At 32.2% G+C, this 23,182-nt stretch overlaps 3 protein-coding genes across 5 annotated transcripts; 1 reads left to right on the top strand and 2 right to left on the bottom strand.

Annotated features, from left to right (window-relative positions):
- Positions 1 to 980: 980 nt before the first annotated feature.
- On the bottom strand, positions 981 to 1,876 carry LOC108452601 (protein PHOTOSYSTEM I ASSEMBLY 2, chloroplastic). 2 transcript variants are annotated; one of them, XM_017750401.2, is made up of 4 exons: positions 1,620 to 1,876; positions 1,440 to 1,499; positions 1,303 to 1,349; positions 981 to 1,209 (listed from the first exon to the last, which is right to left on the bottom strand). In XM_017750401.2, the coding sequence occupies exons 1-4, from the start codon at positions 1,746 to 1,748 to the stop codon at positions 1,122 to 1,124; spliced, it is 324 nt and encodes a 107-aa protein (XP_017605890.1). In that variant the 5' UTR covers positions 1,749 to 1,876; the 3' UTR covers positions 981 to 1,121. The 2 variants fall into 2 exon arrangements, with proteins under 2 accessions (XP_017605890.1, XP_052884722.1); XM_053028762.1 differs by having other exon boundaries at positions 1,127 to 1,209; positions 1,445 to 1,499.
- A 983-nt stretch (positions 1,877 to 2,859) lies between these two features.
- LOC108452876 (uncharacterized) lies at positions 2,860 to 12,050 on the top strand. Its single transcript, XM_017750655.2, has 11 exons — positions 2,860 to 3,159; positions 3,252 to 3,290; positions 4,059 to 4,150; positions 5,215 to 5,464; positions 5,941 to 6,060; positions 6,130 to 6,205; positions 6,462 to 6,670; positions 6,837 to 6,945; positions 8,998 to 9,090; positions 10,610 to 10,770; positions 11,392 to 12,050. Exons 1-11 carry the CDS (start codon positions 3,001 to 3,003, stop codon positions 11,935 to 11,937), a joined length of 1,854 nt encoding a protein of 617 aa, XP_017606144.1. The 5' UTR covers positions 2,860 to 3,000; the 3' UTR covers positions 11,938 to 12,050.
- Positions 12,042 to 15,928, bottom strand: LOC108452874 (FT-interacting protein 7). Of its 2 annotated transcripts, XM_017750653.2 has the most exons (2): positions 12,966 to 15,928; positions 12,042 to 12,864 (listed from the first exon to the last, which is right to left on the bottom strand). In XM_017750653.2, exons 1-2 carry the CDS (start codon positions 15,588 to 15,590, stop codon positions 12,835 to 12,837), a joined length of 2,655 nt encoding a protein of 884 aa, XP_017606142.1. In that variant the 5' UTR covers positions 15,591 to 15,928; the 3' UTR covers positions 12,042 to 12,834. The 2 variants fall into 2 exon arrangements, with proteins under 2 accessions (XP_017606142.1, XP_017606141.1); XM_017750652.2 differs by having other exon boundaries at positions 12,042 to 15,590.
- Positions 15,929 to 23,182: the final 7,254 nt, after the last annotated feature.

The following is a 23,182-nucleotide window of genomic DNA, read 5'->3' as shown; positions in this document are numbered from 1 at the left end:
ATTATTATTGGTCTGACGGTCGAACCGGTTGAATCGAGAATTGATGGTCTAACCTATTTAACCATCAATTCAGTTATTAAAACATTGAATATGACACTCTGAGATTATACCACATCATCATCTAAAATATTTTTTTTTAGGTGAAAATGTAGCACAACCTTAAAAAAATTTGTTTAAAAATTTTAAAGTGTATTCTAGTGTAATGTTGTGTATTTAATTTGTTTAAAACGCTTTTTGCATAAAATAAATTCAAGATAATAATCTATTCATCTCTTTATCTTTTAGGGTAAACTATAGAACTAGTCATTCAACTATTAGTGTGTGTTTCTGTTTTGGTCTCCAAATTATGAAAATTTTCAATTTAGTCACTAACATTTTAGTCACGTTATCAAATTTTTAGATTTTTCAAATTCAAGGATGAAAATGGACTTAATTGTTAAGTTCAAGTGCTGGTGTGAAACAAAAAAAGTACATGTACCAAAGTAGACCTAGTTGTCAAGTTTAGAGGTCAATATAAGCCTACTTGGTAAGTTTAGGGGCCAAAAGTTATATTATCCCCACTTTTTTTCACGGTCATTATCAGAATGGGCTTAAATGAATAACAATTTCTAAGTTCAGAGGTTAAACGGGATAAAAAAAGTTTAAAGACTAATATGGAGCTACTTGTTAAGTTTAGGGACCAAAATTATATTATCCTCTTTTATTTTTTGCTATTCTTAAATTTTGAGAGTTAAAATAAAAAATAAAAGAATTATATTAAAAATCAACAAAGAAAAAGCCAAATCAGAAAAACCCATAGCTATGGAAACCTGATATAAATTTTAATTGAATAACGATTTGATATAATTTGATTTAAGAAAGAAAAGTTTATGATATTTAGATTTTGAAAATTTTAAGTTTTAAAATGGATTTTAAATCCAAAACTTATCTTAAAATTATTTAAATTTGAAAATCCGAATCTAAATCTTGAATTCCAAACAGGCATAAAAATACTTTTGAAGACTATAATTTAATGATGAGTGTGGGAGACTTAGGAAGATTAAAATAAAAATAAGAAGAAAAGTGAGTGGGAAAGGTTTGAGATTATGATTAGATACAATATGTTGGATGAAAATCTCAAACTATCTTTCTCCTCTTTGCTCAGGTGTCAGCCCTCCTTGCCCACAATTAGGACAACTTTTCAGCCCAAATCCTTGGCAATCAAAGCATCTGAAACAATTGATTTTCTTTTATAAGAATCAAATTTATCTCTATATACATTTATTCTTAAATCATATATATATATATATATATATAACTCACTTCCATCTCTCGAAGATGTTGCCATTCTTTTTGTTTTTTCCTGTTCCCTGTAAACCCAATAAAATTGATATGTATTAGCTAAAAGAATACTTGATTTTCTTGTGACATTTTTTCTTGAGTCTAAGAAAGTACAACACCTTACATCCAGGACACTCTATAGCTCCTTTGCCTCCACATTTCTGGCATCTTTTCAAGATCTGAAATATGTATATATAGTGTGAATGATTTTAATGTATACTAATAAATCATATATTACATTATCTTATATTCAGTAAATAAGCTTATCAATTAGAAGAGGAGAAAGAGAGTTTAATTACCGAGTTTAAGGGACCAGATTTTGCAGCAAAGACAGGGAAAGCTCTGGATTTAATTAGCTGCTTATTTCCATTAATTAGCATCCCAGGAGTGTATTGAGGAAGATGAGGTAAAGCTGAGAGATTTGCCATTGTGAGATGAGAGTGGAATGAAGTGCTGAACCTATTAACTCGTAAACAAATAAAGAAAGTAGCACCACAAAATATTTATTTTTAATTGAGGCTGAAGAGAACTGGATAAAGGATGCCATCACTTATTATATACGAAGGCCACTTGGCTTGCCTACCCTACATTATATCTCCCTCTCTCTATCACTCAAATCCATTGCACCCTAGACCTTATATCTTTTTGGTTAATATAATTTTTTCCTCCATTTTAGTATTTGTATCTTTTTTTTTATTTTAGTATTTAAATTTAACCATTAAATTGGAAAAATATGTATAAGTTCGATAATATAACATTTTGAGATTATATCATGACATTACTTAAAAATAACAAACCTAATGATAAATAAATTAAAATAGACTTTTACACTTTTCTAATTTGAATGACCAAAATAAAACCTAATTAGTAAATTCATGTACTAAAATAGACTAAAAAACCAAAATAAATCTAATTGCAGTCAAAATTTGCATTAACCCTTTATTTTTCAAAACCTTCATCGTATATATGGGTTAAAATACTTCTTCAGTCTCTCTAAATTTTAATATTGAGTAAATTTGTTCTTTTAAAAAAACAGAGCAGTTTAATCATTATCGATTTCAAAATTGAGCAATTAAGGATAATTAATCACATTGTTAATATTTTTCATCAAATTTACATAAATTTGACTAATATAATAACAAATTTGGCTCTCATAATTTACACATTCTATCAATTTGGTCAAGATTTAACAAATTTAGCCCACAATATTTCTATAAATGTGTAAATGTTGAGGCTAAATTTGTTAATTTTAGAATCAATATCAAATTAACAAAATATGTAAAGATTGAAGGCTAAATTTGTTATTATACCAATAAAAAAATATACAAAATTTATGAAAGACATTAATACTGTGATTAATTTTCCTCAATTTCTCGCTTTCAAAATTGAAAGGTATTAAATTACTCCAGTTTTTTTTATAGGGACGAATTTGCTCAATTTAAAAATTGGTAGTGTTTCTTTTTACTGGTATGCTTTATTAGGGACCAGAAAACTTGGGCTGTTTTGAGCTTCTAGTTCACATCAGAAAACAAAAGCCCAGCAAGTTAAAGTGAAGCAAAAGCCCGATTAGTGAACCCAAAGCTCACTTTTTGGCAGAACAGAGAGGTCTGGTTTGCTTTTTTTCTATCCTGCACTTTGCAGTGCAGCGGCCTCTGAAGTCGAAAGGGACGATCCAAGGAAATGGAAGACATAGAAGATTTGTTGGTCGGCAGCGGCGGAGCTCCTCCTGGGTTTAGGTTACCTTTGAATGCGGTTGGAGTTAATCCCAGGAAAAAGAACAAAGCCAAACCCAGCAAGGTTTCTCAAATGAATGATCCTCCCAAAATCCCTGGCACTCAGGTCCTTCTTACTTCCTAATATAATTATATTTATCATTTATCAATTTGTAAATAGTTATTCATTCTTTTTCTTTTTCAATTTCTTTGTTGCAGACTATTTATGTCAAGACTTTTGGATGCTCACATAACCAGGCAAGTTTTCCTTTTTTTTTTTTTAATTTGTAATGTTTTAGGAAATAGCTTAATGGGTGGTTTTGAGCTTAAAAGAAGACCCAAAAACTGTGGTTTACTCAATGAACTGCGTTTTTGTCTTGTTGTAAATATCTGAATGCTAACTTCTTTTTAGCTCTTTCTTTTTGTTCCCTCAAATACTTAGATTCACCAAGAGTTTGTGTCTAACATGCTTATCCATAAGATATGATTGAAATTCATGGATGTTAAATAGTTGAAATAGCAGGCACCCTCCCTTGAGCTCTTATGTCTTGTGAATTTGAGTTTATTACTTTATTTTCTATAATAATGTGGTCTGGCGGTTGATCCTCCAATTATATGAAGAAACTTAGAAAAATAAAAGAGCATACCTATATACATACTTGTATCCAATACTTGTTCTAGAGTCCAACACTTGTCAACCTATATTCGAATATCAGGTTGATCTTCCAATTATGTGATAAAACTTAAAGAAAAACTAAGCATACCCGTGTGTGACACTCATTCCCTAGTCCTGGTAACATAGGTTAACACTTGAAAGTCATTGAATATGAGAAAACCTTATATCTAACCAAAAATTGCTTTTGTAATATATCGTGTTATCTATACTAATTTAAAATCTTTTAATATTAAAGATACTAGTTGTATTGATTACATGTCAAACCTGATCTTGTAATTGAGTTTTAACGTGTTGTTGTGAAAAAGAATAAAGGTGCAGCTCATCTCACTCATGTTCATACATCTTGTCAGAGTGACAGTGAATATATGGCGGGTCAGCTTTCAGCATTTGGCTATGCAATATCTGACAATCCTGAGGAGGGAGACCTTTGGCTAATAAATACGTAAGGCTTGCACCATTGAATTAATTTAATTTGTTATTATCCTTTTCTTGATTATCATTACCTTGTTCTCTTTAATGTTCTTTTTGTACCGGAGATAAGTACATTTATACCATGGTTTTAACAATTATGAAATCATCAAAACGTCGGGTTCTCACAACCTCAGTAATATTCCTCTATTATATGTTTCATAAGGATTTGAATGGATGTATTACTTTACTATGTGAAAAATCAATATACCCAAATAACAGTAGCTTTAAATAAGGTCATATAATCCCAAATTTGCTGAGGTTGTCATAGATCTTAATTTTTGAAAAGTTTTTCAGCTTGCTTGGGTCATTCATGGTGGAGGGAAAGATTGATGAATTCTGGTTGCCATTGGTTGTGGATAATAAATTCACTGTTGCTTTTTATGTCTGCCCATGAAGTTCAACTTCATTATTGGCTCAACTTTCTACATTGGTTTTTTAATTATCATAAATTATTGGAATATCAAGATTATAGCAGAAGCTGCATTTCTTGAAGAGTTAAACATGAAATCTTGTTGTGTATTAACTTCTGATTAGTGTGATGATTATAAGATGCGTGAATTAGTCTGACACTAAATAAACAGCAGGCATCACAGAATGAGAGACATCTGCTTCCTGCAGACGAGCCTTTGAACTTTTTTCATTTCCTAGGATAGTCGTTTACCTTTTATCATGTATTGAGGGATAAATATTTGTCTTGTCATCCTCTACCTTTTATTATTTTATTCATTCTGCAGCACATGATTGCTGATTAATAATGGTTTCATTAAGATATGTTGCATGTGCTGCTGTTATTATGTCTATTATCCTCAGAGGCATCAGAATGACCGTATAAGAATTACACATTTGTCTTAAAAAGAAATTTTGGTAACTTCTAAGAGCTGTCTCACCTCTTTTTCCACAACACTGTATTCTCTTTGTTTTAGCATTTGTATAAACACTCTTTCTTTGACACACTATATTCCCTTCAAACACTATTTTTGGTATCCATGCTTATATTTTTTTAATAATTTTATCTTTTTTTGGTTTGTTTTGCAGATGCACAGTGAAAAACCCAAGTCAGTCAGCAATGAACACGGTAATAACAAAATGCAAAAGTGCGAAAAAGCCACTGGTGGTTGCTGGGTGTGTTCCTCAAGGAAGCCGAGATCTGAAAGAGCTAGAAGGGGTTAGTATAGTTGGAGTCCAGCAAATTGACCGTGTTGTTGAAGTTGTAGAGGAGACCCTGAAAGGCCATGAGGTGCGGCTTTTGAATCGCAAGACTTTGCCATCGCTGGACCTTCCTAAGGTTTGAACTGTTAATTATTGCTACTTCAATTACTTAAATGGATTTATGACTATCCTAGTTGTATTGGACATATTTCTAAAGCACTGACTAGAGTCTAAAATCTCCTACCTAGATAGGTGAAACAAATAAATGTATAAATTTATTTATCAGAAAAATGCAATTACAACAAAAAAGTTAGCGTGGGAGAGATTGCAATAGGGAAGAGAGGTGAATCGAATAGGTGATATTGAAAGAAGCAACTGAAATAAGCTGCATTTTTTTTAGTACCAACGTGTTCTTTAGCTTTGACAATGTTCACGTGAAAATGATGTTTACTGGCTGATAGTTAGCTTTTGAATGTTGGTACCAAATTCATTGTTAAAAGTTCCAGACTTTTCCCTTAATTAAAAGTGTGGATAATTTCAAAATAGCATACAGATGATAACTTTTTACTCTTAAAGATTAATTTAACTCAAATTTGTTTAATCTTATATCAGGTCAGAAAGAACAAGTTTGTTGAGATTCTTCCGATTAATGTTGGTTGTTTAGGTGCTTGCACTTATTGCAAGACAAAGCATGCTCGTGGTCACTTAGGGAGCTACACTGTTGACAGTCTTGTAAGTAATGTAGCTGAAGTACTACACTTTATTTTTGGTTGTGTCTTTACTAACCTCTCCAAAATGCAGGTTGAGCGTGTCAAAACCGTTATAGCTGATGGGGTCAGGGAGATATGGTTGAGCAGTGAAGATACTGGAGCATATGGTATTTTAGTTTTTGTGTCTGCCCATGATGCCTAGGAAACTTTAGATTTAAGAGTTTTGTTCCTGCAGCGTCTATAGTTGAAAATGTTGTTCAAGTTTTCAAATACAAGAATACATGCATATATTTGTAAAGATTAATAGTTGCATACATATTTGTAAAGATTAATAGTTGCATACATACATACATACATGCATACATACACACATATATATGAACATGTACGGAGAGTGTTCTTATAGGTCATGCAATCTTGTAGGTCGTGACATTGGGGTTAACCTACCAATTTTGTTGAATGCCATTGTTGCGGAACTTCCTCCTGATGGAAGCACAATGCTACGAATTGGGATGACCAATCCTCCTTTTATCTTGGAGCATCTGAAAGAGATAGCAGCAGTTTTATGTCATCCTTGTGTATATTCCTTTCTTCACGTTCCGGTTCAATCTGGGAGTGATGCTGTCTTGACTGTAAGTCCAAAATTTGGTCATATAATGTCTCTTTATCTTGGCTAATGGCTTCAAATTATTTAGTAACTAAAACAGAAAAAATAAAAAAATTGTAATTAATGCAGATAAGTGTCCTTAAATTTATGCTAAATGATAATTGTCTTACTAAGTATTTTTATTGTTTTAGGCTATGAATCGGGAATATACTGTGAGTGAGTTTAGGACTGTGGTAGATACCTTGACTGAACTTGTGCCGGGGATGCAGATTGCAACTGATATAATATGTGGATTTCCTGGTTAGTAGTTGTCTCTTTTCTCTGCCATCATTGATTTATATATATTGAAAAGCATTTGTAGGGGCCTTTGTGGTGCTTAATTCTCTTAGTTTGCACCATAGGGCACTTCTATTTTTGGAAAATATTTTCCATTTTATATATCTAGCTTAGTTCTAAATATGATCTCGATCAAATAAGGTAAAGAACTGCTTATGGAAACCAAGGTTAAAAAAAATTGGATTGGAGATCATATGTTTATTACCTCAGTCAACTGGTTGGACTTTGTTCACTTTTAAAAATTAAATATTTAAAAATTATTTTAATGCTAAATAAATATTAGATGCAGTAAATATTAATAAAATTATGTATTTGGCTTAATGATATGGTCTTGAATATAGTATTTGGGAGGTTATAGGTTTAAATCTAATTAATTACCAAGGAAAAGAAAAGAACAAAAAATATATACTAAACCGGTTCATTGATCTATATATTATATTGACTTGGATAGTCTACTGGTTTCTGGTTCAACAGGTCAGCTAGATCTGATTTTAATCAATGAGTGAAAACATTTTCTAGTTTTATGGAACATTGAGGGCTAGTTTAGTATTGATTTTAAAAAGTGCTTTTGAAAATTTTGATTTAAGATTTAAATGTTGTTGTTGTCAAAAAGTGCTTTTGAGAAATAAAATCTCAATTTTAGACCTAATGTTATAAAGTAAAAAATATGCTTTTAAAAATGTTTAAATTAGTTAATTTTATTATATCTCAGTAAAAATATAAAAATAATTTATTAAAACTCATTATTAATATTTTAATATATGAATATAAATTTTAAATATTTTAAAGCAATTAACATTTAATTATTTGTAAAATTTAATTTGAATATATAAATTATTTTAGATATTAAAATATAATCATTTCAAATTCAATTCAAATATAGATTTATATATTTGAAATAAATTTCACTAAGGAAATAATTTTATAACCAATATAAATATTACGTAAAATTTATTGGATTATAAATAAGGGTTAAAATAGTCATTTGACTCCAAAAGTGCTTTTTCCAAATGCAAAAGCTAGAAATTACAGCTTTTGCGTTTAGATTCAAAAGTACTTTTCAAAAGCTATCTATTTAGCATTGCTTATAGCTCCACCCTGAAAGCACTTTGAAAAGCAATGAAAAATAAAGCCTAAATAAATTAAAATTAGGTATCCCTGTTTTTCTAGAGAACTAGGAAAAAAGTTTTGCAACTATTGATATGCCCATACCTAGAATAAAGGTGGAAGGTAAATATATAATTGTTTTTGAGCATAAGCCGGCTCAAAACATCTCTCTTCAGTTCGGAAAGAATTACAGTTTTCTACTAATGGGAATTCTTCTGGTTACACTCTTGTCCCTGGGGTTGTATGACTGCTCACATCAGAAACCCTGGCCTGCTTTGGGTTTGGCTGAGCCAGGATTTTAGCACAAGCTCAGAACCAGGCCAAAATAAGCTATTAGTTTATTGAACAACAAATGTTATTTGATTGGTTTCAATTTTCAAAAAATCAAAATGATTTTATGTTAATATAAAATAATTTATTTTATGAGAACTCCAAGCTAGTGGTGCCCATGGCCTAGACTTCAATGTGGCACAAGCCTTGTAAAGCTATTCTTGGCCAGCACATGTACCTGAAGTTTTATTGTTAAAATAGTACAAAATCATATTATATTAATAGTTAAATTTAAATATATATTTAAACTAAAGTTAAATTAAATTATGTATTTAATAAAATAGACGCTTGAGCTCTGGCTTGCGCTTTAACATCTTACCTGAAAGATGTTGAAGCTTGTGGCCCGGGCAGGCAGCTAGCCCAAGAACTGATCTACTCCATTTGTATGGGCTTAGGGAAGCTTTTCAACACCCAAGCCCAAATTGGCTACAAAGCCTCTCGAATCAGGCCTATGGAGAAATTCTATCCCATTACAAATATTTTGAGTATCTTATCAGAACATTTACTCTTAAATAATCTGCTTAAGGACTTAGTTCAATGGTTTTTTATTTAATTATAATAATTTTTGGGTCATTTCAGGTGAAACTGATGAAGATTTTTCTCAAACAGTAAACCTTATTAAAGAATACAAGTTCTCTCAAGTTCATATATCACAGTTCTATCCTAGACCTGGTATGGTGTTGGTTATTGTTCCAGTTTCTTTACTATAATTTTCTACTTCTTTTTTCTCTCTCTGACTTTATTTTACTAAAAACTTGAAATCTTTCTTTCATTTACCAATTATTAATCTGATGTCACTTGCAAGGCATATTCTGTCATGTTACATTGGAGCTCATAAATTCCTTGATATTCATACATAATTACTTATGCATAAGCACTTGTATTCTTGTAGCAATCATTAGCCTATGTTTCAATGTCAAAGGCAGCTTCTTTTGTTTACTAGAAAATTTAGACAAACAAATCCTTAATGAGTAATTTAAAATTAGAAAAATTTTACTTAAGTGGTTTTTATTCCTTCTAGCAGCTACAAGGATGGAGGGTGTAAAATACAGATTTTTAGGGCTTGTTTAGTTCTGAAAATGTTTCCCAATCTCCGTGTCAGCTGTTTGATTTTCTTGATTTTTGTTAAGTGGTGTTACCCCCATATATCAAGTATTATGTTTCCTTTGGTCTCATATTAAAGTTGGCCCCTTGACCTATTATCAATTGGTTTTAGGTGGGATGCAAAGCATGGTATGAAATCCTTGATTTTGTCATGTTATTCTTCCTACCTGACCCCATGGGAGGTTGATGACCCCTGATGAGATTGTTCATCTGTAGGCCCTTTGAGCTAGACATTAGGGGAGGATTAAGTAGTGCTGTCCTCCATCTGTTAAATATTAAGTTTCCCGTGTTATATTAAAGTTTGGCCCCTCCACCTATTTCCAATTGGTTTTAGTTCAGACGTTTAACCATTCCTTTTGCACAGGACCACAACCATCAGTACATTTTATTTCAATCTATGTTCTATGAGCATTGCAACAGAAAAACCATAAATCGAGGAGGCAGCGTGCCTTTAGTAAGAAAGTGCAAAATATAAAACTATAAAGGTTAATTTTATAAAAAGTTATCTAGAAATCACCCTGAGCAAAGTCAATATAAGCCCCTAAAGTTGAAGGAACAAGAATTTTAGATTTAGCATTGTGTACATCATTTTGCCAGCATTTGCCTTTTGTGAGATGTAGATGATAGATAATCCAAAATTCCAAATGCTAGGAATAAAAATTATGTAGTACAAACCGATATAAGGATAATAAATGAAGCTCCAGCTGCCTAATTAGCCAATTAACATTGATAGTTGACTTATTGGAGAGAGTGGTAATTTTTGTAGTCTAGAGCTAAACAAATTATTAGCCCTTATCTGGCTATGCTAATGAGATTTTGCTAATACATTCAGAAGATTATGTAGTATTTGATTCTGATAAATCCATGTTTGAAATGGTATTAGATTCTAGATTTGCGGCTGTTATCATATGTATGAACGCCAAAAAGTTGAGATATTAAGACATCACTTGACTTTATAATTCAAAAGTTCCATCTGTTAAACAAACCATGCTTGATAGCTTACTTGGTCAATGTAAATATTGTCCATTTATTAGCTCTTAGCTATAGTAAGCTAAGACGTTTATTTTTATGATCTTTCTAAAACTAGGAACTCCTGCTGCAAGGATGAAAAAGGTCCCAAGTACTATAGTGAAGAATCGGAGCCGTGAATTAACTTCTGTTTTTGAAGCTTTTACACCGTACAATGGAATGGAAGGCAAAGTTGAAAGAATATGGATTACTGAAATTGCAACTGATGGAATTCACTTGGTAAGAAGATTTGCTACTGGTAAAATAAACTTTTGCACAACTTCTGTATGCTTCCTTCTCCTGTGTTTTGGCCCTTGTTAATCAACTAGATTTCAGCTCAAACTAGATTTATTTTCTGATGTATGTGGACTGAAACCCTTCTGTTGGGTTGCTTTGCGATGGCTTATTAATGTGTTTATAGTCCTGGTGTCTTGCTCTCTGGTGAACTTGATTTCTTCTATTTTTGTTAGAAATGAGCTGCCCTTACGAGTTGCAACCCCCCGTTTAGTGTTTAATTAATTTGGTCTGCATTCAATTTTTCTTCCTTTCTTCTGGGTTTGATAGAATGCTATGCGGGAAATTTCTTTTTTACTTCAGTTTTGAAAGTCTGCAAGAGTTGTCAAGCATTTGTGTTTCACTTTCTTAATATATTTCAAATTGGTACTTGGCATTTCATGTGCTCACAATTTATCTAAATGCAATTTTCAGTGCCATCTGATATCTAGCTTGTGGGTGCCAGTTGTTAGAAACAGCTTTATGCTTCAACCTTTTATTGGATATAGCTACAACTTGTCACTTTATTAAAAGGCTTTATCTAACGTGTGCTAACATCTAAGCTCATATTCATTTCGTTATCCCAAGGTTGGCCATACGAAGGGATATGTGCAGGTTCTCATAGTTGCTCCTGAAACTATTTTGGGTACTTCAGCTATCGTGAAGATAACATCTGTGGGAAGATGGTCAGTGTTTGGAGAAGTGCTCGAGTCTCTCCCCCAAGTAAATGTAAAAATGGCTCCAGATAAGGTTTCTAATCAGGAGAAACATTCTCCTTGCTCCAACCAGTACGAGTGTTGTGCATGTTCAAAGGAGCCAGAACCTTGCTCTTGTGGACCAGACATCTGCGGGGGACAGATTAAATTGGATAAATGCACGGTTTCCAAGAATGATAGTCCAATGGAAAATCGAGCCAGCAAAAATCCGATTCACTGGTTTATAAGGAAGCGAAGGAACCATGCGCAAAAAAAGTTGGAGAATGACATTGCCTTGGGGCTAGAGAATGAGCAGGATTGGGCCCCGGGCGGCTGGGGTTTTGTTGATAGGGCTCTTCTTGTTGGAATCTTTGTCAGCTTTTTTATGATTGTTGCAGTAATAATGCATCTAGAATTCAGGACTTTACTATCAAAATGAATAGTCCTTTGTCTGAAATTCTCCTTTTGGTTTTGGAAGATTTCCAATGTCAAACATGCCCTTTTTTTGTACTTTTTAACACAAGTGCCAATGAGATTGAGGGATTTGAAGAACTATTGTTCATCTTATTTTTATTATATAAACATTTTCATCCTATAAATATAAACTAGCTCTGACACTTGCAGGCACTGGCCTACAGTCCTTTTTACCTTTTTCACTCCTTTACAGCACCCATGTGGAGATATTAAGCTTTCAGTCATGAAGTACACATGATAACTAAAGCAAAATCTTGAATAGCGGCTGAAAAGAATGGTGGGGTTTCATAGATAAATCTGAAGAAAGCTGTGAATGTGCATATTCGGACCAGGAAAAGTGAGATTCTTTGTAATGGGGTAGTGGATTGCTCTTCTCTCCCCCATTTCCAGGTAAGATCTGCTGAAAGTTATTCACCGAATCATCTTTATTCACATACTGATTAAACGAATGATAATAATGGAAGTAACCTTAGTTTCTCAAATTAGCATGTCTGACTTTGATGGTAATCTCTTGAAGAAGTTGACAGGCACCGATGGCAGCTTGCTCCTGAAGCGAGGATGACGCAGCCAGTAGAGACCGAACAGAACAGCCACCACTTGGAACGGAGTAACATAAATGAACACAGCCCAGATCAAGGAAAAGATGATGAAGATTGCTGTTGCTCTTGGATCACGCCAGCTTAGTATTGCCTGAGCTCTTTCCCCTTGACTTGCCAGATCTCCAACCACTGTCTGTACCCTACCAGCAACACTTCGCAGCCTATCATACCTCATTCGTACAATATCTGATGGTCTGGATGTTGGGAATGAGTCAAATTCTTCATCTAGCTCATCGGGGTGTGTACGATCCGCTTGTGAAAGCCTAGCATCCATATGTGGGGGATGTCTTGGTCTGAAACGGTAGTTCCATATCCCAATCACAAACAGGTAAAGGAAAATTGTAGGCAATATTAGTTCTGGGTAGCAAACAAGTATCAAGAACGAAATATGCACCAGACATGTTGTGATTGGGTTTCTCCAGTAGCAGATATCATTGAACCACTTGCAAATAGCAGTTACCCCCGAAAGAAGCGACATTATGCGATTGAAATTCGCCTTGCTTCTTCTGAGACTCCACATATGGTAATCCACATCCAACATGTACTCAACCACTTCCCGCCGAAGTGGTGGCTCTGCTCTCTGCAGTCTTGCTGCCACAATCTGCATTGCTTGGTGGCGCAGCCAGTCTATGTTCATAACAGGTATAGGCTGGGCATAGTGCATCTTGGGAAGCAATGGCCTACCGTATTGAGCCACCATGTTAACCCACGCAGTGCAAGTGAACCTTAATGCCAACTGAAGTTCCCCATTCTTCTTCAAACCGCCGGGTGTAAGAACCAACAAAGGATAATAATGAGTATAAACACGATCAATCTCGAGAGTCGATAGCCGAACTCTCACCTTCCCGATTCTTTGATCCCTTGCATCATCTTTGCTCCCATTGGTGTGGGAATTATCAAACACTCCAATGGTGATTACAGTACAGGGATCATGAACTTCCCAAGTATACTGCTCGTTCCATCGAGGATACAGAGTATCAAGAAGAGTTCTAGTCCTCACCCATTTGTTTCCATACTTTGCGACACAATATGCATCAGTCAACTTACCATCCTTCATCTTCATTGGCTGCAAATTCTTTGCACTCAAAATCCCAAGTTCGAGAATCCCTATGCTCTGCTTCCTGAGGAACTTGGATGATGGCTGAAGATCACTGCTAAAATGTGTAGATTCATCAAGAACATGGTAGCCGGCCTCCAGAAAAATCAGCAGCAAGATCTTGCTTGAGAATTTTTCTTTCTTCTTTTCACCTTCCTCTTCTGCCTTTGAATGCTTTAGTAGATTAAACCACCGGGGATCCGGTGGCTTACCAGTTTCTAATCTTTGAGGCACTTCTCTAACTGGAATCATTGCCCTCCCTAAAATCTCATCTTTACCAGGTCCAATCCTATCGTCAACAGATATGATTATGTAATCTTCAAAAGGCTCAGAGGCAACAAACAGAAGCTGCTCATCCCAAACTGGATGAATGGTGCGCTGTATTACCTTTGTAGGTCTAATCTGATTACCAAGTACTACCTTAACATATGGATCCGGCAGGCGGCCTTTGTCGTGCGGGACAAGATCTTGAGCTTCCATGACATGAACTCTAAGGTAATACAGCTTGGGGGAGAAATAAACCTTGGACCGCGTATTAGCCAAGTTGGAGTGGCTAATGTTGTGTGCATCGGAATGCCATGCCTCAGGGAACGACTCATCAGCTTGCGTTCCCATCCAAACGGCCAACATTATTTCGCCTTTAACCTTGTCACCTTTTTTATCTGCCAATCTGTACCATTGAGGAGCCAATGGACTATCTGGTGGAACTCGAAGTGGGATTTCCATGACATCAAACACGATTTTCCCAACAAAATCATCTTTCCCAAAATCCTTATCTTTCACAACAACTTCAAGCAAGTTTGATTGCACCCTTTCCTTTGAGAATGCAAAGATTTGGTGCCATACAGGGTTTTGGTTCTTCTCCAAGTGTTTTGTTTGCCCTTTGTAGTTCCCAAGTTTCACTTCCACGTAAGGGTCAAGGCTTCCTGACATATCCATTACAGGAAGATCCTTTGCCTTAACCACATTTACATAAAGGTAATGCATCTGCTCCACCAAGTCGTAAGTAGTCAACGTCTTGTCACCGCCCCTGTATCGCAAACGTGCCGCCACAGGTGGCCTAGTTTCCACCAACAGATAGTCGGGGTTCTGCCTTGGCATCTGCATATGCATCACACTAGCCGCTGGTGCTGCTGCTTTAGCAAAATCTGCTCTAATCTCCACCGCTGGGGGCTTTTCCTTCATTGGAGGCGGAGCTGGTGGAGGACCGCCAGTTCCAGTCCCTACAGAGTGAAAAGTCCTCACTTCTGGTTCTTTCCCTATAGAATGAAAAGTCCTCACTTCTGGTTCATTCTTCTTCTTCTTCTTCTTCTTTTCTTCTACCTTGATCTCTTCAGCAAAATTGTTGACGTTGTTGATCTCCTGAAATGGAGTTTCCTGGAACTGGGATTCTTGGACACGTCCACCGTTGATCTCCTGAAACGGAGTTTCGTTGAACTGGGATTCTTGGAAACGTCCAGTTTCTTCATTTTCAGCCACCGCACTAGCAGGAGCCGCACGTTGTACCTGCTCCCGAGGAAGTTCATCACGGACTTGATAAAGTTTCAGTGCAATCTCGCCTTTGATATTCGAAAAAAGGCCACGTTTATCAAGCGGGTAGTGCTGCACACTGGAACCGGATTCCGACGAGGGGACGGAAGCCCCCGAAATCTTGACTCGGCCGAGAAAATTCCGATGGTGACCATGATTGCCTTCCCTATCATTATAAACAGTGACATCTATGGTCTTGTACTCAAGATCTCCGGGCTGGTTTATATCAAAAACAAGGCTTTCATGCCAAGAAGGGTTAAGATCTTTGTGCTTGGTTTGAGTCCTCTGACGTTGGCCATCAAACTCAACTTCCACGAAGGGGCTTGAAGAACCCTGGTCATCTTTAGGCATCAAATCGTAGGCATCCACCACTTCAACAACAAGCTTATTCATGGTATAAAGAAAATGGGAAAGAGCTGAAATCCGTGGGAAGAATTAAGGAAATGAAGAGAAAGAGAAGAGTAGAAGCAAGGAAGAAGAAGGAGAGGAGATGTTCATTGCGTTGGAGGAGTGTGAAGACAGAAACATGTGTTGAAGGGAGAGAAAAAGAAGAAAATGGGGAATTGGCAATTGGTGGAGGGGTGAGGTGGCCCCCCTTAAGTCACGTAGAGGGAGATTCTGGTGCCCACATTTGTTTCCTAATAATCTTTCTCACAAATAACAGTAATATAAAGATATTTGGGCAAATGTACTATGGATCCAACTTGTTCTTCAACATTTACATCATGGGGTTCATGTAGAGATAATGTTTAGGTGGTAGAGAAGAAACCTTTATTTTCTTTTTTCATTCTTTTTTTTAAAAAAAAAAATTGAAGGGGGTAGATTCAGAAATTTGTGGTAGAGCTTAAGGATATTTGGATGGACAATGAGATTGATAATCACAGTAATAGTGAGATATTAATTATTACAGTAATGGGATTTGATAAATGTAGTAGTGAGATTAAATTTTATTTGGATTCAATTGTAAATTGTACTGATGGAGATGAGGTGAATTATAGCAAGAAGAGAAATTGACCATTAAATACATTATTTTTTTTAAAAAAACCTATAAAGGTATACCTCAAAATTAAAAAAAATATATGATTAAAAATAACCAAAATATATTAAAGTAATATATAATAATTTGATTAATCAAGATATATGATATAATTGTTGAATTTAAAAGTTATTATAAATAGATATAACCCAAAAGAGAGAATGATTGTAAAAGAAGGGTTTGAGTAGAGTGGATTTTACCTCACTTCAAATATACCAAATAAAAAGAAGATTTACTTATTTAAAGGATTGGAATATTCAAATATGAAGGGCATTTTATTTGCTGTTTAAAAGGAATCATATACTAAATTTGAATATTCTGTAAATCTAAATATTTGGATTCAAATAATAATATACGAATATAATTCTTATGTCGGTGGTGCGTTGCGTTGGACAAATTACCTACCTAAGTAGGCGAAAGTGATAAGTCTCATTTATGAAATTTGAGAGCAATCAAAGTTGTATTTTATTTTATGAGAAAAGCAAAGTTGAGTTTTAGTGCTATGTTTACTTTTCAATGGAAATAGAGGGATCCATTATTAATGTCAAGTCCTTGGCCTAAAAGGTCAACTATTTCATAATTCTTCTTTTGCCTAATCAATTTTTAAATTAAATTATAAATTCGAAAATTTCTAATAGAATGATTTAATTGGAATTCTAAAATAGAGTGCTGCCAAATACTTTTCATCCACTACTTAAGACACTGTTTTTGTTGTGGCTAATGTTATTGTAGATTCCATGTTCCAACCACACCTAAACCCTGCCTTCTTTTCCAAATCAAAATTATAATTTGAAGTTAAATTAAAAATTAAATGTTAGTGCATTTATTTATAGTTTTAAGTGGTTAGAATTGGAATCTCATCCCTTTTTGGAACAACTCAATAATTCACACCATTTTATCAATTTAGGGTTATCAAATTCACAACCTACTTCCAGCAAATTATTTGTTCTTATTTTAAAAGAAAATGGTATTCTTGATCCAACTTCAGCTTTTACTCCTTTTTGCATTCACGGTCCAGTTTTATTTTATGTATTGATGACGTCACAATGTTTGTGAAAGAAAATTTCTCTATCATATATTAAATCATGTGACACTGAAAAAAAAAAAAGTAAACATCTTTTCAGAGTATGGGTTGAGGCTTCTTTGTTGATATTTGAAGGAGTAAGGCTCATAACCCTTTTTTTTTTTTTTAAAAGGTTTTAATGATTTTATAAAACTATTAAAACACATTAATACTTCGGTGATAATATTTGTTATTGGGTAAGTTATAGATTTAGTCATTTATATATGGATTAAATTATATTTTTGTCATTAAATTTTAAAAGTTACAATATGATCATAACATTGTTAATTTGTTACATTTTAATCACTAAATCGTTAACTAACTTTAAGGTATAATGATATCTTAACATGACACGATATATCATCATTTCAGATAAAATTTTAGGTCAAATTAGATAATTAATGTCTATACTTTTTCTGTTCTAGTAATTTAATTCTTATTGTTTATTTTATTTTTTCTTTTCATTTAATTCATATATATATATATATATATATATATATATATATGAAAAAGAAAAGAAAACTCGTCATTCATCTTAAAATTTTCCAGAAATTTTTAAAATATATATTAAACAAAAAGAATAAAGCCGTGAATTCTTCGTTTCTATATTTTGTTCTCAAACTTGTATTATTCTTCTTCCTAAGTCCCGACAACCATCTTTTGATTCGAGGACGTCAGTATTCTTTTAAAGAATTTTAGTATTTCATTTTGTTTGGTTCTTTGGAAATAAAAAAAAACGCAAAGGAGCCGCTATTTTGAATTCTGAATTAAAAGTTCAAGAATATTTTTTATTAAAAATAGATAGAAATTAGAGAAATAAAAAGATACAAATTGGGGGAAATATTGGAGATTTTCATCGATGTTGCATGCAATGTTTGAATTGAAGATCGAGAATGAAAGCGGTTGGATATATCATCAGAAGAAGATGACAAACAAGTCATAGTATTTTTAGAAAGAAGAAGAAGGAATAAAAGAGAGAGGAAAAGGAAAATTTTTAAAAAAAAAAACCTAAATTGCTTAAAAAGAAAAAGTATAGGGATTAATTGTGAATTTAACCCAAAATTTTTATTTGAAATAGTGATATAACATGTCATGTTAGCTTTTCATTGTATTGTTAACAAAAATCAACGGCATAATGACCAAAATGTAAAAAAATCAATAATATTAAGAACCATATTGTAATTTGTTGAAATTCAATGATAATTTTTTTTTACTTAACTACATGAAAATTCTAGGGGCAGTGTTGACAGTTGCTTGGACCATAGGGGAAAGTGCCAGCGCCTCCTTGGATATTTTGTCAAGAATCTTCATGCCTTGGTTTGTATCAAAGGCTATTTTAGCCGAGCAATCAGCAACTTTATTATAGGAAAATGTTGAATGGCTCATAAACTTACATTCAGCAGCAGGTGATAAGTAGGTCTGATGAGGGCAGAATTCGAGTGTGAGAAAGAGGAATCCTTAATGGCTTTAATCACCTCCAAGCTATCAATTTGTATCAATATACCATCATAACGCCTTTGTGAATAAAAGCTAATCCATCAAAAACTCCCCACAATTTAACATTAAAGATTAAGCATTTACCCAGATTTCTATTGTATCCCATAATCCACTCCCCTACATAATTTAAACCATACATAAATAATTAAATGTATAATTTATCCTTTATTATTTTATTAAAAATGATTTTTAAACGAATTTAAATTAATATCTAGTAACCTTATAACACCTACTTAATTAATACCCACTGAGTTTTGAACATTGACTAAAATGATACTGAAAAAAAAAATTTAGTTATAATAAAATGAAATTATGATAAGACTTGAGCAATAGAGATTATTACACTTGGAAATTATGATCTTAGGTCCAAACTCTTCATCACATGAAAAGTTGAAGTTTCAGTACATACAGATATAGTGTCACATTCGTTTCCTAGATACTCTAAATAGTGTTAGAAAATGTTTATGTTGGTGTCTAAAAGAAATTAAAAATATTTATTTTTTGTTTTAATTTTATTTTTCTAGAAAAAACAAAATAATTTTAAAAGAATATTTTGTAGATTTGAATTTTTAATTTTTCTCCAAAATTTAAATTAATTTTTAATTTAAAAAATAATAAATTTTTTAGAAAAAGTAAAAATATATCATGTGTTTATTCTACTCAAAAGTGACGTGATGTTTATTTAACCATATAATTCATTCTAATGAGCTCAATTATAACTTAAATGATATCAACTCCATTTATAAAATTATTAAAATTAAATAATTATAGAATAAGATGTTAGAATCTTTCCTGAAATTGATTTTTTATATATATATATATATATATATATATATATATATATGTATTATACTAAAAGTAGCTAGAAATTGCATGTTGATTTTAAAAGTCACTAAACCCAACCACATAATAGACGTACAAGTGATGTACATACTAAATTAAATACAATATAAAACAAGCAAAGCTCCCTTCAAGCCTAAGTATAAGAGGTAGTTGCATGCTGACGGTAAAATAATATTGAGCTACCTTCGACCCTAAGTTTTAATATTTCCCATAATAGGAGGTTGAATGCATTTTAGCAATATGGCACAACTTTTTTCTTTTTAGGTTTCATTGATTTAGGCCTTGTTTGTTTGCGTTGCCATTTAATTATTCTTTAGAACATGTGTCCAACACCAAGGGGGTCCCCAACTTTTTAAAAGTTGCCTAACCCATTATTTAACAATCTATGAATAAAGTGGACACCCTAGCCCAATATTAATCTACTCTTTCAACCCTATTTTATTACCCTTTTTGACTCCCATTTTTCTCTTCTTTTTATTATTGAAATTAAATTTATTTTCTAAAATTCAAGTTTCTTGATTTTAATGGTAACAGTAAAATTATATATAATAAAGTATAAAGTACTCTCTACACATGGAATTTTTTTTTTTATTTGGAAAGAAGACATAAAATGTAGCGTCCTTGTTCAAAGTTATATCCCATCACATACTTCATCAAATGAAAAAAAAAAAAGACCTTGTCATACATCTTTTTCTACGGAATAATCCAAACATTTAACCGCACCACTATTCTAAATATTTGACATATCAATTACAAATTTTGTACTACCATCATCTATTCATCTATTACTATAACAAATAACAGTTTTATATTTCATAAATAAAATTAAGGGATTAACATGTATTTTATAATGATATGATTTATTATTAAAATAAATAAATATTTAAAAATAGCATAAAATATTTTTAAATTATTTGTAAAATTAAAAAATAATTGTACTATCAATATAACAAATACTGACCCCTACTATAATGCTAATTATTGGATATTTTCAGTAGCCAATTGATGTTGTATCATGTTACAAAGAGCCCTGCTGAGATGGAAAGGAGAGATTTTTCATTTAAAGTTTGTATTTGATATTTGAGGAGGTTGAAATAAAAGTATTAGGTTGAGAGAATAGGTTTGTGTAAGAAAAATTAAGTTGATTTAAAATATGAGTGAGATTTAATATTTAAAAATTAATTTAATTCATTTTTTCTTTTATGTATTATGTTATTTATTATTATATGAAAATTAAAATATTATATCGGGGAGATCTATTTACATCAGTGTAAAATTCTCTTCTAGATTTTTTGTATAATTAATATTTTAACGATTCAATCGTCATATTTCATGTATAAAATTTTTATTATTATAATATTTACCCGCACATATCGATAAAAAAATATTAATAAATTTAAACTAAAACACATTGTAAATTGAAAATTGTATAGCAAACTAAGACCTTGAGTGTTGATGGTTTTAGATATTTATGTGATTATTTAATATGAAGAATATATAAAATTGGTAGTATTTATGAAATAGAAAGAAAGTAGGAGAAGGGTTGTTTTCAACATTTTGAGTAATTGTTTGTCGACTTCTATGAGGGACCGGAGCTGCTGCCTCTAATATACACATCAATAGTTGAATCCATAATTTTAACAATCACCGCCCCTTTAAGGAATCACAATGTAGGTAAAAAATACAAAAGATATATTTTCTATTTTTTCCTATAATTTTTAATATTATTGGTTTAGTTTTATATTTATTTAATAAACAATGTAATAGTTTCAAATTTTTAGTGAACTAAATATTCGATGGATGTTGCTTTCTGGATTAACAAATTAAGTGAATGTAAATTTAAATATTTTAAAATTTTCAAAAGCAAAGTATTCTTCGTGTAGTGGTTTAATTTTTTTAATTAATAAATATGATAATCGGTATTGTACTAGTAGTAGCCGTATTAGTTGGTATGTTTCTTTTTGATCTTCAATTAGTATCAAATAATTTAGGGTTCGTTTGGTCAAAATTTTGGTGTGTCTTGAATGTTTCTGTATGTTTTGGCTTGTTTCAATCAATATTGGCTTGTATTAGTACATACCAGGTCATATTAATTGGTACAAAATTTTGATATATTAAGCTCAACTTTTATTTTTTTTACCTTAGGTATTTTAAAATTTACATTTAAGCTATAAATGTAGTATATTAAAATCTATAGCTAAGTTGATGTCACGAGTAAACCAGATATCAACTTAGTCAAAAAATGACTAAAAACTTGTTCTTTTTACAATGTAATAAATATTAATTAGTATGGTCTATCAACGCTTTGCATTGGATTGATTATTTGTTTATATCAAATTATAGCGTAAAATTTTGAAAATTAAAATATACTCCAAGCAAGAGTTTTTAGAGCCAAATAGATGATCAAATGGGTTAGGTTACTGGTTCGTATAGTTCGATCGAATAAAACATTAAAAAAATAAAAAATATATATAAAAATAAAAAATTAAATCAGTCGATTTTTTAACTTCGGTTCAATCGATTCGTATTGGTTTGTGAGTTAACTAATCTGATGCCTCTCTCCATGCTGATATCCCAACCAGTTCAAACAACTATGACTCTAAGTCTCTACACTTTGTACATTTAGAATTTAGTCCTCCTACTTTTATTTTCAATAATTTAATCCCTCTATTTTTTGGATTTATAAATCTACTTTCAAATTATATATAACCACATAACATTTTAATTGAAAAGTTATCAATACTAACTATTTGAACTAATTAATTACATTATAAAAATATTAAACTAATTGTTGGAAATTGTAATTGCAAATTTAATTATTGATGAGCACTTATTCAAATTTAGAAAATGATAATTTATCATTCAATGGATACATTTCCATGAGACATATTTCTTCTAAGAAGTATGTCCAACATGAAGGGTTGGGACTCTTCAAAATAGGATCCATTAAGTGCATATAAATAGAAGGTTTATGGTAGTCACAAAAATTATTACAATCAATCCTATTTTATGATATTAGAGTAAGAATTAAGGAATTTTTCAATTTTTCTAATCAAAGAAAATTCAAAAGTTTCGTGTATCCCGCGAGGACCTTTGTCTTAACCTTCTAGTATCTTTGCGTGGAGGCAAATAGTTTTTTTTGGAAAGCGTCACCCGCGCCTCGAAATCTACTGTTTAATTCAATATTGTCTCCAGATCTATCTTCTCCACTCAACATATCCTACACTAATTAATAACATTAAAAAAATATAGAGGCCAAATTATGTTAGAAATTAAAGTATAAAGACTAAGTCTCAAATTTAAGCATGTTAGGAAGATCAAAATTAAAATTTAACCATTTTTATAAAATATATATATAAAAAAAACTGTGTGCCATATGTCGGCATGAATAATATTGTTAGGACCTTACTTTAATATATAGGTATAGATTACTATGAGGTGTTTTTAGGGGAAAAGCCAAAAATGTAGGGACGAATAACATTAGGGTTGCAAACGAATCAAAATTGAATTTATTAGGCTTTGTTCATGTTTTTTTTTTATTTTTAA

The sequence above is a fragment of the Gossypium arboreum genome, chromosome 5 (genome assembly GCF_025698485.1).
Source record: "Gossypium arboreum isolate Shixiya-1 chromosome 5, ASM2569848v2, whole genome shotgun sequence".
Taxonomy (NCBI): domain Eukaryota; kingdom Viridiplantae; phylum Streptophyta; class Magnoliopsida; order Malvales; family Malvaceae; genus Gossypium; species Gossypium arboreum.
This window is presented reverse-complemented; position numbering and strand designations above follow the sequence as displayed.

Excerpts from the sequence above, each read along its gene's own strand:
- LOC108452601 (XM_017750401.2), bottom strand. The coding sequence starts at position 1,748 with ATGGCAAATCTCTCAGCTTTACCTCATCTTCCTCAATACACTCCTGGG. Across the intron at positions 1,500-1,619 it reads AATCTGGTCCCTTAAACTCG|ATCTTGAAAAGATGCCAGAA; the intron begins GTAATTAAACTC and ends TACATATTTCAG. Across the intron at positions 1,350-1,439 it reads TAGAGTGTCCTGGATGTAAG|GGAACAGGAAAAAACAAAAA; the intron begins GTGTTGTACTTT and ends TTGGGTTTACAG.
- LOC108452876 (XM_017750655.2), top strand. The coding sequence starts at position 3,001 with ATGGAAGACATAGAAGATTTGTTGGTCGGCAGCGGCGGAGCTCCTCCT. Across the intron at positions 3,160-3,251 it reads CCAAAATCCCTGGCACTCAG|ACTATTTATGTCAAGACTTT; the intron begins GTCCTTCTTACT and ends TCTTTGTTGCAG. Across the intron at positions 10,771-11,391 it reads CAACTGATGGAATTCACTTG|GTTGGCCATACGAAGGGATA; the intron begins GTAAGAAGATTT and ends CGTTATCCCAAG.
- LOC108452874 (XM_017750652.2), bottom strand. The coding sequence starts at position 15,590 with ATGAATAAGCTTGTTGTTGAAGTGGTGGATGCCTACGATTTGATGCCT.